Source organism: Neolamprologus multifasciatus, chromosome 11, assembly GCF_963576455.1.
Source record: "Neolamprologus multifasciatus chromosome 11, fNeoMul1.2, whole genome shotgun sequence".
In the NCBI taxonomy this organism is placed as follows: Eukaryota; Metazoa; Chordata; class Actinopteri; order Cichliformes; family Cichlidae; genus Neolamprologus; species Neolamprologus multifasciatus.
The window spans coordinates 24,615,793-24,632,582 of NC_140449.1; the positions used below are offsets into that span (position 1 = coordinate 24,615,793).

At 40.9% G+C, this 16,790-nt stretch overlaps 2 protein-coding genes across 5 annotated transcripts in view; one reads left to right on the plus strand and one right to left on the minus strand.

Annotated features, from left to right (window-relative positions):
- Positions 1-3,010, plus strand: LOC146508575 (adenosine receptor A1). Its single transcript, XM_085176574.1, has 2 exons — positions 1-368; positions 1,025-3,010. The coding sequence occupies exons 1-2, from the start codon at positions 1-3 to the stop codon at positions 1,872-1,874; spliced, it is 1,218 nt and encodes a 405-aa protein (XP_085032700.1). The 3' UTR covers positions 1,875-3,010.
- A 139-nt stretch (positions 3,011-3,149) lies between these two features.
- Positions 3,150-16,790, minus strand: part of cadm4 (cell adhesion molecule 4) — a 159,106-nt gene continuing 145,465 nt past the window's right edge. Inside the window, exons 7-10 of one of the 4 annotated variants that reach the window (XM_085178780.1) lie at positions 12,693-12,809; positions 7,641-7,769; positions 6,590-6,668; positions 6,321-6,432 (exon numbers count right to left, since the gene is read on the minus strand). In XM_085178780.1, coding sequence (XP_085034906.1) covers positions 6,628-6,668; positions 7,641-7,769; positions 12,693-12,809 — 287 coding nt within the window. In that variant the 3' untranslated portion in view covers positions 6,321-6,432; positions 6,590-6,627. Of the gene's footprint in view, positions 6,433-6,589; positions 6,669-7,640; positions 7,770-12,692; positions 12,810-16,790 lie in introns of all 4 variants that reach the window. The other 3 variants (XM_085178782.1, XM_085178779.1, XM_085178781.1) reach the window with 3 other exon arrangements.

A 16,790-nucleotide genomic window follows, 5' to 3' on the forward strand; every position in this document is an offset into this window, starting at 1 on the left:
ATGGAGTTCATGTGGCTGTATTCCCTATGCCAGTGCATGTTATCTTTATCTATAATTGTGGTGAGCGTGCGGCTTTGCATGGCAGTCACCAGCAAGGGCACGATGGCTGATGTCCAAGACGGATCCCAGATTTCCAGGCCCCAGCCTGGGAGTGTTTCATGCTGTCTTCGACTGTGTCTGGGTTGTGTCGGAGCCATAGGAGGTGCAGCGGGAGTCCCTCTGAACGTGTTACTCAACCTGCGAAGCCCCCAGTGTTTGTACACCTGCATAACCCTTGTGTGTTGCCCTTTGATGGTCAGGCAGTTTACAATGTTCCTGTTGGTACTGCTTACCCTGGACACCCACCTATACCATCGTTTGGCAGACAGGTGAGCGTAACAGTTTGATCAGTAGAGGAAAATGGACAAGTTTTCAATTTCAGTTTCAAAGTTTAAGCAGACAAACACACACACACAATTACACAACAAAAAATACACAAAAGGAGACATTTCTTATATAAGACTCCTTTTCAAAGTAAAATAAAACTTTGAGTGGTTTAATACATTTTTGTATATGTGTGGGAAAGAGTGAATATGTGGGTGGCAAGAGTCAACCAAGATTTGTAAGCATGCTTTTAGCAAAAATGAAAGAAAAATAAGTCAAGGCACACCTTTGTATGTAGTAAAACAATCTGTTTGTTCAGTGCTCATAAAGATGTTCTTATTGCGAACTGCTTGTGATGCGATGTGAGTGATGGTGAGTAAATATCAATAGGCTCCAAGGCTCTTAGATGTTTGATTGACAGTGACCCACAAATTCGGACTTGAATGGAAAATCAGAATTTCCTTTAAGACTGAAAATACTTTCTTCAAAGATGTACGGCGTGCCATTTTGTATTTTTGGAGTTGGTGGTAGACAGGTGTCAGTTAGGAACAATCATCTTGGTGATGTCCTAATTTCTTATGATACCTTCAAGTACTATTGAGTCTCAGTATTAACTCCACGCTAATATGTTGTTGTTGTTTTTCATGTCTTTGGATGCCAGATACTCCACAGTGGTCACTCGTCAGCGAACTCTGGGTGTAGTTCTGTTGTGCTGGGTGGCCTCTGTTCTCTCCTCCTTTGCTCAGTTCATCGGCACAGATGTCCTCAACGCCAGGACGAGCAGTACGGACCCAGGCACAGTGGGTCTTGAGTTGGATGGTAACTGGACAACTTCTTTACCCCATCTTACCTCTTCCCCACCCCCTAAGTATGACGTCAAAGTCATTGGGAAGCACCTTCCATACGGAGGCTTCTTGTCAAAATTTTATGTGGAGGACATGAGCAACTTTACCTATGCTGAGATTCACAGCAGCCACTGGACACTCTGTGCTCCTGACACTATTCTCAGTCCCCAATTCTTGGTCTATGTTCACGGGATGACGGCATTTATCCTCCCCTTGCTTTGCCTCCTGGCCATTTACATTGACCTGCTATGCATGAAGCAGAGGAAGACTCCTTTTAGTCATGCAGATCCCCCAAAACATGACTCCTGCTTGGCCCGCTCCCTGGCCCTCTCCCTCTCCCTTTTACTTCTGCTGTGCCTGCCACTCCACATTATCCACGCTCTCCTGCTTTTTACCCCGAGTACCTATGTTCCTGACTGGGTTCGTATATTTGCCTTGTTCCTCTTCCAGCTCTACAGTCTTGTGCCCCAGATCCTTTTCACTCCTCCTAAGAAACACATGGGGGGAGAACAGGCATCATTCCCTCTCACTGTTACCAACCTTCCACCTGCAGTAGCCCAGTCCAGAGGGAAATCTGTACGTATGGCACTGTGTGAGGCGATGCAGGCAGCTCCATGGTCTTCAGCCAAACACTCCCTTAAAGCTAAAGTGTGCCCAGAGGTCTAAATTCTCGGAAGATCTGGGCTATTGTTCCCAGCAGATAGAGCAACATTCCCTCCATGTTTCGTGTGCATAAAAAATAGTTAGCATTGGAAACAAATGACCTGTGGACTGAAGAAATGTGGCATATTTCTGTTTGTTGCTGGCTTTTAAGCAATCTGCAACCTTGTACACACACATAATGAATAACTAGCAAATGATCAGGCTAGTTAATTATCAGGTCCCACACCAAATGTCAGTGAGAAAATTAAGTCTCTAGGTGATAACTACTATCCTGATCACAGATGTCTGTTTTCTTTGACTGCTCTTCCTATGGGTCTTATTTTAAGCCTGCTTTAAATCTCTACTAAGCCAATCACCAGTAATGTAGATATATGAGTGGCAGCATTTAATTAAACCTTCAGTAGTGGTCTAGAGAGAAGGTGGCATTGTAAGGAAAACATAATTAACCTGGTTATGACACAATTTTCATGGCTGCTTTGATTAAACTTGTAAATACAATACGATTCTCTCTTGTAATAAAACGGTCCTTATTCACACTAATTGGATTGTTCATCTTGAAGCATGTTAGTATTAAGAAATCAGTGATGGAGAAAACAGTGGCAATCCATCTCCCTCTACATAGGACATATGTATGACAATGAACATGCCATTTACATTAGGGTGACCAACCGTCCTCTTTTTTTTTTGCGCTTGTTGACTTGTAAAAACCTATATGACATTTTTTATTTCACCATTCATTATTAAAGTTCTTCATGGCTGGGCCAAGTGTCCTCTTTTTTGGAAATCAAAATATGGTCACCCTAATTTACATTTCCCCCCTGTTTCTCATGATCATAGACCTGCTCTGTCTCTCCAGCTTTCTATAGATCTTGTGCCTATTTTTTATTCATTTTCTCACTTTTCAAATCCTTCAGCACTTTCAGTTTTATCTTAATGTATTCAGAAAATACACAGACTCTGGTATGCTTCATGTCATTGCAAAAAAAAAAAAAAACCCTTTCCCTGGAACACATTATTGACAAAGAAATGTAGTAAAGTCTGGGGTAAAAAATATCACTCAGTGAAAAAGAAAATTTCTCCAGCTTCCCTGGCACAGGTGCATATTCAATTGTTTTGCCTGCTTGGAAGCTCCTTGCTTCCTGATTATACGCAGCTTGGAAACGTCAGTATCCTGCGCTTCAAGCTACTCTGTCACCTCTTTGCCATGCTAGGGTCGCTGGTGAAACCAAAGAGATGATAAATAAAAAAATCATAAAAAAAAAATAAAAAAAATAAAATCATGCATGTTGGCAGTAAAATAAAATTACTTTTTTTCCTTTTGAACTGAAGTCAAATATTGGCTGCAAATTGTAAAAACGAAATATGACTCTCACAAATGGGAAATTCTCTGATGTGAACCCGTTCCAGGAGATTAATTTGTGAAACCAACGTCAGAGAAAAGCTATACAAGTTATTCATACATTTTTCCTGTCATATTATTAGCCATATTTTGGTACATTCACTGCATGCCATAAATAGAAGAGGATTAAGGACTGATGACTTGTTACTTTCCACTTTTTTCCTTATGTTTTTGATAATCACACTCCATGATCACGGTCGTATTGCTTTCAGAAATACCATATGAATTGTGTTATAAGTATGTCCAGCCTAGTTTCCCAGAAAGCCTACCCAGCCAACAGTCAATGCTGTGAATTTCAGTGTGATTATGAGGACTCTATAGGGGAACACAAACACAACTGTGAACTAAAAAGTTTAGTTTTTGTAGAGTTTTATTTCTTTTTCTCCCCTCTGTGAGGACGAGCAGAATATCAGCATCAAACAACCAACAAAGACAACCAGACTGAGTGCTGTGTATCCCACAGGAAAACAAACAGATGAAACCTTTGTTTGAAGGACACACACTTCTGTTTTTAAGACATAAAAAAGGGGCAATATTCTCAGTTTTATTACTCATCGACCACAGTGAGTTTGATAGCAAGCGCTTTCAGTGGTACTGTTGCGTCATCATAAACTCAAGATATGTCTAGTTTCGACTGAATTGTTTGCTGGCCAGAGTGTCAACTCATGCTGGTAGCGCCTGGCAAGTCCATTACTTTGATTGCCGTTTGACAATCTGTCTTTATGACAGGCGACCAAGGAGCTTTGCCATCGATAGAAGAAAACACATCGATCTATCACCCTGCGACCTCCAGCAGCTTTCAAATCTAGCCCTGCACACAGATGGACATGTTGAGTGCTTCCCGACAGAATCGGGTATTGATTGCATGGAAGTTAATGGCAGAGTCATATTTTTCTGCGTGCATCTGAATCAACCCTCCTGTCACCTTTTCTTGCCTGCTATCTGCTCTCATGATTCATTAGCACTGCCACACAAGCATCTGTTTTGTTTATTCTGAAAGAGCTGCCAGTTTTAACCGGCTCCGCTGCCTTCATCTTTATCTTCCCACCTATAACGCCACTATTCCCCATTGATCTAATCATATGCTACATCTCCTGTTCTGTATTCACAGGATTTCAAAAACAGTACCAGCTAATTATGCAGTAAACACCCTTCGCCCCCAGCCTCCCCCAAAAAGAAAAAAAAAACAGTCTGATACCCGAGGTTATTTTTGGATTCTTTTTTTATTTTGTCGTGCTTTGTATCTTTCCCCTATAAAGAAATAGTTAGCTATATATCAACAATGACACATGGACGGTAAAATCAACAAGAGTGAAAGACAGGAGAAGAGACAACTAGGCACAGGAGACATAGAGAGAGAAAGACTGGGAAAGAGAGGAAAGATAAGAGGAAAAGAGTGAAAAATGACAGCAATTTCTCTACAGTAGAACCAAAACAAACCATGGGAAGTGTACATTTCTTTAACATTTACAAGTATAATAATAACAACAGCAATAATAATAACAGTAACAACAATCATAATTGTTCAAATAATAATAATAATTAATAGAAAATCAATAAGACCTCTGGTTTCTCATAAAGACAAATGTTTTTTTTTATTCTTTTCTTCATTTTCTTTAAAGATCACTGGACAGTAGTTTGTTCGGCTTTGCACCTCTAAAGGCTAGTATTCTGTGTTAGTATAGTTGCTCATAATGCATTTCAGTAGTAAACTGTTTTCTTATTTCTTAAAAGTTTAATTTAATTTATGTCGAAGTTCTTTTTTATACAAACAAGGAATTCAGAGATATGTATACTGTCAACGTGTTTTACTGTACGTATGAATGTGTGCATGTATCTGCATATGTGTTTGAGCATTCAGGGAAAAAAAGCCTTCTCTCTCGTTCAGTCCTTTCACTCTGATTCTTCTTGGCCCTCTTATTAAGAGTTTTAAACCTTTTTATCCTCTTAATGACATTCTAAAATAATTATACTTTTCTTTAATGCCTTAGCAAGTCATATTCCTTTATTCTTTCTCAGCCCAATACTAATCCTTTCATTATTAGGAGCCAACAAAGAAGAAGAGATAGAGGGAGAGACATACAGAGACAAAGAGAGATATACGAGTAAGGGGAGAGGATTGTAACAGGTGAACGCAAAACAAATTAAAAGAGGACCACATTTCCTCCACTGTTGCAGTGAGAGGGGAAAAATAACACTAAAAGATGCTTTTTTCTTTCTTTTTACAAATTGGCAGGCCACCCAACAAGGATAGCAAAACAGGACAGTTAGTTTATTCATAAAGTATGGATACTTCCTGGGACTCAGTTTTGTTAGGGAATTATATATTAGCTAAGCTGTGTAGCCAAGATGGTTTGGCAATTAAAAAAAAAAAATCCATTTTCAAGCATCAAGCACTCAGAAGCTCCTGGTCAACTCTCTCTCTCTCCCCTTTGTCCTCTCTCCCTTCTCACACAGTGCTCCCACTGTCTCCGTCAGTTAAAAAACTGAGCTTTGTGAAATGGATTCTTCTATTCTCCAGGCGGGGAATTATAGCAGTCATCTGCCTCTAATTCCCTTTCCACTTTGGCGGCTGCACAGGCAGAGTGCCGGTTTTCTTTGTGCTCCCAGTTTCCCTCTCAATCAAAATAATTATGGCATCATTTCGCTTTTGTCTACATTCACCTCACTCTGTGGCCTCACCCTCTCTCCCTTTCTCACTCCCTATATTTTCCCCAGTTTCTCCAGCTTACAGTATATGGCACAGTCGTTAATGGCTGGTGGGTCTAGAGGCTCTCTTTTCTCAGTCTGTCTCCTAGTGTATGTCTGTTTACAGGATGTATATGGAGTGGACTGGAACAGGATGGATTGGCTGTGTGCGGTATCTGTATACAGTCGTTTTCAGAAGGCTGCCTCTTATGGCGCATTGTATTTTGTGTTTGTGTGTGTGTGTGTGTGTGTGTGTGTGTGTGTGTGTGTGCGTGTGTGTATACTGTATATAAGGTGGGACACAAGGACAGGAAGGGGGAAAGGGTATGAGGTCAGAAGAAAAGGGAATAGGGAAGGAGAAGGGCTACAGTAGGTACTCCTTCTTGCCCTGGCTGGCGTCGTTCCCATTGAGGAAGGCCTCTTGCACTTCACCATGTTCATCCAACCCACTGGCCTCATGGGTAAGATAGGAACCTGAGTGAACAGAAAGAGAGCAGGGGACAGAGAGAGAGAGAGAGAGAGGACAAGAGGGAGATTGTAGGGGGAAGGTTAGGCGGCAAAGCGTCATGATCATTGTAGTGCCATGCAGCAAAATCAAACCAGTCAGTGCTAATATTACTCCGTATCATACCTTTGACTGATTAATTCATTAGTTAACTGATTGTTAGGTCAATACCAGGCAAGAATTGGCTCTCGTGTACGGTATGAGCCTACCAGCAGAAATCAGAGTTGGCGAATGGATGCGTGAATAGAAGAGTCACAAGGAGAGGAGGTAATAGAGGGAGGATAATAGAAGATAATAGAGAATAAAAGACAGGGAGGGAAGAGAGATTGGCAGAAAAGGGTGGAGGGAAAGTTAGGTGCAAGAGAACAATGGCACGTTTGCGTCACTCAGAAAACCCATTAAACTCATTTTACCACCCCTCAGGTCTGTATGATTAATGAATCTGTGTAGTACAACTTGTAGAGAGCAAGAACCACTCAAGTCATCTTCATGCTGGAGTGTCCCTTCACTCCACGGGTGACTGACATCCTTATTCGTTGCACCACAGAGGTTGACTGGCATGTTGACAGTCACAAGGGACCAAGACAAAGCCCTAATACCCTGTCTCAACACTGATTGGTTGTAATGGTCCTGTCTTCATGCTGATTGGCGGTCAAGCCATACTGACTGTTGACTGACGGTGTGTCTAGCCATAGGGTAAGTTACCCTGGTCGCAGCCTGCTGCACTATTCCTAGATCATTTCTTGGCAGCTTTAGTGCATAGTACGTGGCTGCCAACAAAGGGCACTTAAAAAGATAGGGAACGCGGCGACTCTGCTTTAATAGATGAGCCTTGATACACTAACATGTAGTCATAAAACACTGGGGACCACACCTACATTTCCCACCCAACCTTTTCTCTTCCAAGGTTGTTTATCACGGACAGTGCCTGGCTGGAGAGGAGCATCCTGTCCTGCATGCTTTCTGCTGACAATTTTACACAGAGTTTCACAGACTCTGAGTGTAACTAGAATCCAATAATATTTTCACAGCGTGTTAAGTCAGAAAGTTGAGAAATTGAGAAAACATGCCTGTGGAAATTTGATAAAATACCCCGATTCCCAAAAATGTGAGGTATGCTTGTGAGAGTAACTTTTGTGCCACCTGATATGTGAATTTGAGTGTGTCTGTGGATTACCTTTCTGTCGGACAGAGCACCAGATGGTGACAATGAGGACACAGATGACAGTGAAAACCAGCAGCGCCAGAACACCACCTATCACTGCATAGGGTACTGCACTGTGAGTCTCCACCACTGCACCAGGATCTGAGGAAGAGCAAGAAAGACAAATAGCGTGTGTGGGTAGACTGCATAAAGGGAAATGTTGAGAAAAAGGAAAAGAAAAGTGCTGGCAAAGAAACTGAGGGAAAAAAAGAGAGAAATGGATCAAAAATGAAAGCAGGCGAGATAAAAGAGAAAGAAAGGCAGCACATTCCATCAGCTTGGAAGAGGGAGCAAGACACGAGAAAAGCGAAGTCGATATCTTCAACCGAACTTGCATTATCACCTTTCATAACCCCCCCACTCACTCTACAGAATGCCAGACAGTCAAAATGAGTGAGAAAAGGGTGAAGAAATGAGGAGACTGAATAAAGGAATAAGTAGCCTATGTCAGCCACTGCAAAACCACTCCATTCAGGAACCTGTCAAGAGTACAATGCATTTTGAATGAGGGAAACTGTGTTTACACCTCAAGCAGTACAGTCCTCAGAAATGAAACCAAACCTTTCACCGCAAAATGAGTGAAGTGAGATCAAAACCTGGAAAAAGACAAATTATGTGAAGATTTGCAGTATAAAGTTGCAGTTGTGGTAAGAAATAATGATGGCTAAAATGAGAAATGATGAAAGAAGCGCATGTTTGTATTGAAATGATTTGTCATTTGATACCTGATCGGTCAAACAATCAAACAATCAAATGACAGAAAATGAAAATAGAAGAATTTGTTAAATCACACTCTCTCTCTCTCTCTCTCTCTCTCTCTCTCTCTCTCACACACACACACACACACACACACACGATTAGTGCTCTGAGGTGTCATACTCCCCTTTAAGCAGTTTGTCAAAATTAAGATTACTCAAAAGTCAAAAGCTGTATTGTTAGTTGCACCTGTTGCAGATCATTTAGCTAAACCCAAAGGAAATGATTGTGTTTATGTGTGTCTTTATACAATTTCAGTAGTATATCCTGGCAAAACAACAACAACAACAAAAAGACAGGTATTTACATGCACAGATGCAGAGATAGAGAGAATTAAGATAATTGGAATCAGCCTCGTTTCTCCTGAATTTACAGGACACTAATTATCCACCAGAGAGCTAACTTTAAATGTGTGCTTCTTGCAAGGATGTGAATTGTTCTTCACTGGATGGAGAAAAGGCCCCCTGACTCCCACATTGGCACAAAGAAACATTTTTTAGTTTTGAGCACTAATGAACTTATGTGCTGTTGCATTTTTACAGAACATAATAAAGCAAAATAAGCTAGGGGTGAATTTCAAATGGTGCCATATCAAAGCTCGTCCAGCAGAGCAATTCGAACTCCAGTGTTTACAACAGTATGGTACTGTGTGCAGCACATGTAGCATGCAGCAAAGCTGAGCTGGTCAAGCAATGTCGTCACAGTAAGTTGTGTTTTTAAAATATATTGCTGGAAAGTTAATAACCACTTAGTCTTTAATTTTTCCCTTTTTAGTACATACATTAATACACCCAACACTTTGTTAGGTACACCTTGCTAGTACTTGGTTGAATTGTTTTGCTTTAAGAACTGTCTTTAATTCTTATGGCATAGATTCAACTGGGTGCTAAAAACTTTCCTTAGAGATTTTGGGTTTTGATCTATTGGATTAAGATCCCGTGACTGGGCAGGCCGTTTGAGTACAGTGAACTTAGGGAGATGATTTGAGCTTTGTGACATGGTATGGTGTACTGCTGGATGCATCAGAAACATCAGAATGTGGTCATAAAGGGATGGACTTGGTCAGTAACAATACTCAGGTTATCTTTGGTGTTTAAACATGTTCATTTGGTACACTTGGGCCCAAGTTGTTTTAAAGAAATATTCCACACCCCATTAAACCACTACACCAGGAGACTGAACAACTGATACGAGCCAGGTTGGATCCATGCTTACACCACATTCTGTCGCAGCAGAAATCGAGACTCGTCAGACATGCCAAATTGTAGCTGGTAGAAATGGCACCCAGTGGGAACCACTTCTTCTGCTTTAGCCCATCTGCTTCAAGGTTGTATGTGTTGTGCATTCAGAGACGCTCTTCTGCAGACCTTCGTTGTAACAGGTAGTTATTTGGGTTACTATTGAGTTCCTGTGCTCTTGAAGAACTCTGGCCATTCTCCTTTGACCTCTGGCACCATTAAGGCATTTTCTCAGAAAGATATTTTCTCTTTTTTGGATGATTCTCTGTGAACCCTAGAGATGGTTGTGTGTGAAAATCCCAGTCAGTGGTTTCTGAAATACTCAGACCAGCCTATTTGGCACCAGCAACCATGATCAAAGTCACTCAAATCCCCTTTCTTCCCCATTTTCATGCTCTCTTTCATTCAGCAGGTTGTCTAGATCATGTCTAGAATGCCTAAATTAATTGTGCTACTGCTGTGTCATTGTCTGATTAGATATTTGCTAAAACACGGAGTTGGACAGGTGTACCTAACAAAGTCACCAGTGAATGTATGGATTTATGTCTATGATGAATATCCTCTCATGGGTATACTCTATTTAGTGGTATAAGACTTTTTTTAGTTCATAAATATGTACTTGCGTCATATTACCACAACATACCATTACACCATCCACTGGACTCCAAATGCAACTTCTTTTAATCCTTCTGATGCTTTTAGTGGCATATCGCAAATGAATCACAGAAATAGTTTTTGTCTGCTCTTTGACATGGTAATACTAGCATGTATAAAATATAACTCATAAGTGTTGCAGATGAAGCCCATGCATCTCTGTCTGGCAGTGTCTGTGTTATCTCGTTCTTTGTTGTTGTGAAAAAATTAATAAAACATATGTTTTTGAGTCTGGACTTGTGTCTGAGTTGCGGGCGATAACAAAAGCCTTTTGATGGGCTGAGTCAGTGTAAGAGCTGGTAAAGCCAATAGAATGCAAGGACACAGAGTTATTGATGCAGCTCTTGAACCTTGATAGAGCGGAATTAAAACATGAATCATTAATACAGTGCTAACAGATAGATATCAGGAGGAGAAGAGAGACTTGTGGGAGAGGTGAAAGAAAAGAAGAGAAAGGAGAAAATTGAGGATCAATGACTTAAAAAAAATCCTTTCTCTACATGCATCTCTTGGACAAATGTCTTACTGAGCAACTTGCATCACTTTTCTGGTTTTGTGGATGACAAAGGACTTGCATCTATATTTATTACTTAAATGAATATTAGTTATTTGAGGACACACAGTGAGAATAAGGAATATTTCTTAGGAGCCAAAGAAAAGCAAAAGAAAAGAAAAAAACAGGTATACTCAAGAGATCCGTCTTTATCTCCAAAAATATGTTGTTAATCCTCAGTGGCCCAAAGCACCACAGGAAATGACTGACTAAAAAAATAGTTGTTTCCCTAAGGAGTCCTTATGATACACCACATTGACTAAACATCCACAAAACTGTCCAAATAGCAACTTTTTTAAGACCCTTTATGATATCTCCACACATGCCCAGCAGGTGAACAACCTCTACCTGTCACGGATAGTGACAGAGGCAACAGCAGAACAAGAAGAATGCTCCTGTTCTCTTTGCTTCATCTTTCCTTTTAAAAAAAACAGAGAGCAGACAGAGAGGAGCTGAAGGTGTGGAAAGCAGGACGAAAACAGTGAGCATGTGCTTTTGTGAGTGAATGAGATAATTAGATTCTGTAGACGAAAAAAGATACGGCGTACTGAATGAGAGTGTGCAGTTATAAATATGCACACAGCAACCATGCTTATAGCTGCAGCGTAACACTCATCTGAGCAAATATGATTACATACACCTGGATCCCTGATCTTTTCTACTTTCATGCTCTCCTTCTCTCTTTTGATGTACATTTGTGAGTCTGTGTGTGTATAAGCAGATAAAGGTTTGTGTAGCACCTTCTGATCCTGCCATAGGCTAACATTAGTAGCTTAAAACTAGGTGTGTTGCTAACTGTTAATGCAGATTCATTATCGGTAAAAAAACAGCACCGTGAAATCCTGCTTAGGCCACACACACACACACACACACACACACACACACGCACACACACATGTGTAAAAATGCTGACTGGGCAATGAGCGTGTGTTGGGGGGGGGGGGGGCATCAAACAGCTAGTGATGAGAGGAGAGAGAATAGATGGTTACGCATGGTGCATACCCAAGCGTCTGCAGGCGGGTTGCTCATGTGGATGCAGGGCAAAGGAAGGTTGCAGCAGTAAAGTGTGTGCGACTGCATGTGTGAGTGGAGGGAGGTGGAGTATAGGTAGGGCGGTGGAGGACACCATTGGAGAGAAGGAAACGACAGGGCGAGAGATGCAGCGACTATGACCTGCAAGAGCTGGGTCACAAGAACAACCAGGGAGAAACCCAAGAGAGATTAGGCACTCTGTCTTCTATCTACATTTGTGAATATATATATATATATATATATATATATATATATATATATATATATATATATATATATATATATATATATATAAAATTTTGGGACAAAAAGAATGGTAACCCGTAACTGTGAAAAGTCTTCAGTGTAATCCATGTAGCACTGCATCACAGTGCTATGGGAAATGTGGAGGGACAATGAATAAGGCTGAAATCCTGCAATTAAATGACAATCCACTTGAACACCTTAGTAATGGCCACAATGAAAGACATAGAATGTATAGAAAGCATGAGGCTTTCAGTGGCAACAACAAGTACTGTTACTTTGATGTGGACAACTGCTCAAAGGGATTATAGTCTACTAATTATACTGTTCTTTGGCTCCATGTTTAAAAATACAAAAACTTTTCTGTAGTAAATCCATAATAAATTTTAAAAGGTAAGCTAGAAAAAAAAAACCTAAACTTAAGTATAGTCTTTTTGGAGAAAAGAATTAGGCTAACCCAGATGTGAGCTCTTCCTTGCAGGTCATAGTTATCTGTTTTCTCATTGGGGTGCAGCAAAGCCAGAAAAGAAAGATATGCATGTGTGTTACCTTCTGGATCCAGGGCCAAGGTGGGTGGTAGGAGGGTTGGGGTGGTAGAATGGGAGGTGATTGGTGGGGTGGTAGGAGTAGGAGTGGAAGGGACCATGGTAGTGACAGACACATTATCTACAGGCAGACAGGGAATGGGATAAACACAGACATACAAATACAACACAGAGGGACATTTTAAAAGGTGTTTTGTAGTAAAGGTAGTACTGGATGTAAAACATGACACATGCTTCATTCGTTTCTGTGGCTGCAGTTGTTTCAAACACTAAAATATCAACATTAGTAATCATTTCCCCCCAAAATGTATGCAGATTTCAAAAAGAAATATATTCTGACCCATGAAAAGTGATAAACAAACACATTAGCAATGTTCTTTGGCAGGTTATATACCAGCTAAGGAGGTTAAAGATGCTCACAATGTGAAAAACACGCTTTAAAGTGGCAGCTGATGAGAATTACACCTGGCAGACTGGCATTCATCTGTGAAGCAATTGGAATATATAGGAACACATTCTCTATCACTGACACATTTTCTATGGTACAATGGCAGGAGAGACAGAGACATTGTCTGTGACAGATGCATTCCCAATGGAACAGTGCCATGCAGGGACTGTCTCATTCAATGCTGAACAATAGCTTGGATCTTGACACATTCTCCAAATCAATGGCTAAGACACAATGGTAGGTAGAGAGGTAGAAAAAGACAAGTTCAGTGCTGTTAAAGATAAAAATAATGGCTGACAAGAACTAAAAGGGAGATGGTGGCGTGAGTGTGTGTGCATCAGCACTTTCAGAATGAATAATACGCCACTTCATCGGACAATTTATATAAAACTGCAACATGCAAGGAAGTCTATGTACTCAGTGTAGGGCACACACACACACACACACACACACACACACACACACACACACACACACACACACACACAGTGAAGTTATTTTGTAATAGAGGAAAATGCACTTTTGCATAAAAACACGCATACTCAGTGTACATGTGCTTACACACAAATGCCTAATTGCACACACACATGCACACACGCTGCCCTTTCTGTTCAGGAGTAATTTATTGGTAAGTATTCCTCTGTCTCTTCTCTCTTTCTCCCACCGGCCCTGAGATCATCAATCTCTTTTTGCACTCCTCTTATGTCAGCACAATACCTCCCCCACTACTGCCTTTTTTTCCTTTCTTCAAGACTAGCCTTGGTCTTCTCTTGTGTACACGACTTACATGATGCATAATGTATTTTGTGCAAAAGATGAAGAGTTATCTGCAGGAAAAATAAAGTAAAATGGAGAGTGGAACAAATCGAATTTGATAGAAAATAGAATTTACTTAAATCTCTCTTTAGTGTATGAGTGCCTTGCTGTATGTTATATGCTTTTGTATGTGTGTGTGTGGATGCATGTAGATTTCATTTGAGCCTAAGAGCGGAAGATTAATTGCTGAGGTCACTGCACCAATTAACTGGTCGCTGATTAATTTCTTTTGACTATCATGAAAAAATAAATGTTCCCCGCTCACTATTTTAAACTTTTTTCAGTCTCACTCATCTTTTCTTCTTTCTTTATCAACAAAACTCTTTTTTCCCCTCACCCTCGCTCCCCAACCCATTTTGTCCACTTCTCCACTTCCCTTCATTTGGCTGCCTCAGCTGGCTCTCTGGTTTCATTCCTCTGTGACTGCGTTCCCTCACTGCCTCTCTTCAACTTAATTAAGGAGAATGCCATACAGCTGTCGTTCTCTTGGCCGATAGCGTCCTTTTTCCCCCACATCATATTGTTATTCATTAACACTATACGCCTGCCAATCAGGCACACAGCCCATGTTATTTCGAGGGATGGATGAGGCGGCACTTGCGATAATGACGTTTCTCCTCGTATCTCATTCTCACAGTAGTGCGCCTGAGGATACGGTGCCACCATTTTGGATGAGCCCTGTTATTCTTTCATGTTCAGTGTTCTTTATTTTAAGGGCTTAGCCCAAAGCACTGCTTGTCTAACCAGTTATCTTTTAGTGCACTGAGTGCTTAGACATTGGTCGAAGGTCCACTACTGTGACCATAAAGGTCGACACTGATTACCTGAAAACTCATAGAAAATTTACTCGGATGTCAGGTGCATTGTCACAAGGGAAAGAAAATAGCACTGAAGCTTTTCTTTTTTAAAACTAAAACGACTCGGCTTTATCTCAGTCTAGCTTCTTCGGCCCCTTGCCTCTAACCTTTTTACACTTTCCTTCTCATTCTATTTTTTTTGAAAGTCTCACTTCATTAAGTGGAGGTCTGGGTTTTTTTTTTTCATTCCAATTACCCTGACGGCTCATTACAACAGTCGAGGAGACAGACTAATCCCTGGTCACCTAATATCCTTCTCTATCTCACCGTGTACCCACCCTTTCATCTTTTTGTCCCTTGCTTTTGCTTTCCATGCAACTTTCTGTAAATCAGTTTCCAGTTTGCATCCTTCCCACTGTTCGCTTCTTTCTGTATTTCACAGAAATGAGCACCCTCACATGCATACACGTGCATGCACATGTGTTAAATATATAAAAACTATAATACTTATTTCCCCATCTCCATCTCTCTCTTTCTCCCTCTCTCTCTCTCTCTCCATCTTGCACACTCTCTCATGCAATTCAATTCTAATAGGTTTTATTGGCTTGGCGATTCATCTGAGTGCAGCAACTAAGTTCAATTACATAAGGAAGCCCTTTGGGCTTTCACCAGACAATCAACAACATTCTCCTCCCCGTCACAGGCACTCGTATGCTCATGCATCTTTGCGCATACACATAAAAAAAAATCCAATTTCTACTTAACAATGGTGGCACAGAGATGAAACACCCAAGAGAGGCCACATCCTTTTAGGATTTTGCAGATACTCGCTCTGAGACTATGTGTTTGCGTGCGTGTGCCTTTGCTTTCTCATTCTTTCGAAATTTCTCACATTTACATCAATAGTGGCCTCCTGAACGCTGCAGAAAGTTAATTTCATTGTTTTAATTTGTTCACACACCTACATGCACAGCAACAGGAAATATCTCACTGTCTCTAAATCAAGGCTTCTTAAAGTGTGTCAATTAAGGAAATCAGCACGAATTAAGAGCCATAACAAAAAAATGCAGACATCACACACGGGTAGTTAACGTTTTAATGTGTCTGTTTAGAGGATAGTGGTTTATGTTGGTGATTAATTTCTTCATTTAATTTCAGTAAATCGTTTTTGTTCTGGTTTCTAGCTTTCAAACCAGCACCCTCTGTCCTATTAGGAAGACAGAAACGTGTTTGTGTGCTATGATCACTAGAATAAAAGAGTTAAAACCACCCACAAGCAACATAATCTCTCAGCTCTAATACTTGAAATACTCAGTTTGTCTTGGGTAAGGTGTTCCTTGATTGCTGTGGACTGACATGACTCTCATGTGCTCTACTCCCCATTTCCCACAATTCACATCACGTGAACTGTGATTTAGTACATCTGTGCTCACACCTATTTTGGGTAATATCTATATAAGGTCAGAGATGAAGACAGTGTGTGAAAATAGCCATAAACTGTGGAGGAAGGATTGTGCAGCCCATATAATGCTGCCTAGCCCTCTGATTGGTCCCCGGGCACTCTGAGAAACCTTGCTCTTAAATCATAAACATGCATGTATACAGGAATAAAAATTCAATAACACACACAGAGTAATATGCGGTAGGAATGGTTGATTCGTCCAATAAAGCTCAGCTTCAATGCATCATGTCTTTGCACAACCAAGGCCCCTTGGAGAGTTTCCCACCTCTCACTCACAATTCTCCTTGGCTAGCATTAAACCTGCCTCTCTTTGTAAAGTGACAGCACTTAAAGCACCTGCGACAAATCTGAAGCCCCTTTTGCCTGAGTTTGAGCTCAGGCTGCAGACCCTGATGGCAGATAATTCTCGCAGAGGGACGGTTGACACAAAATGAGACATAGAGATGAACAAGTTTCTTTGCACCTGTAACAGAATGGTTTCATTTCTGCTGACTCATACCTTATAACACACATCTTCCATCATCCCCTCTTTGCCTGCACTTCCTCCTCCAGTGCACCCAGGGATTCCCTGTGGGAAGG

What these genes read in the sequence shown, in the direction of transcription:
- LOC146508575 (XM_085176574.1), top strand. Translation starts at nt 1, where the DNA reads ATGGAGTTCATGTGGCTGTATTCCCTATGCCAGTGCATGTTATCTTTA. An exon ending in TACCATCGTTTGGCAGACAG is followed by an intron (nt 369 to 1,024) that starts GTGAGCGTAACA and finishes TTTGGATGCCAG; the next exon opens with ATACTCCACAGTGGTCACTC.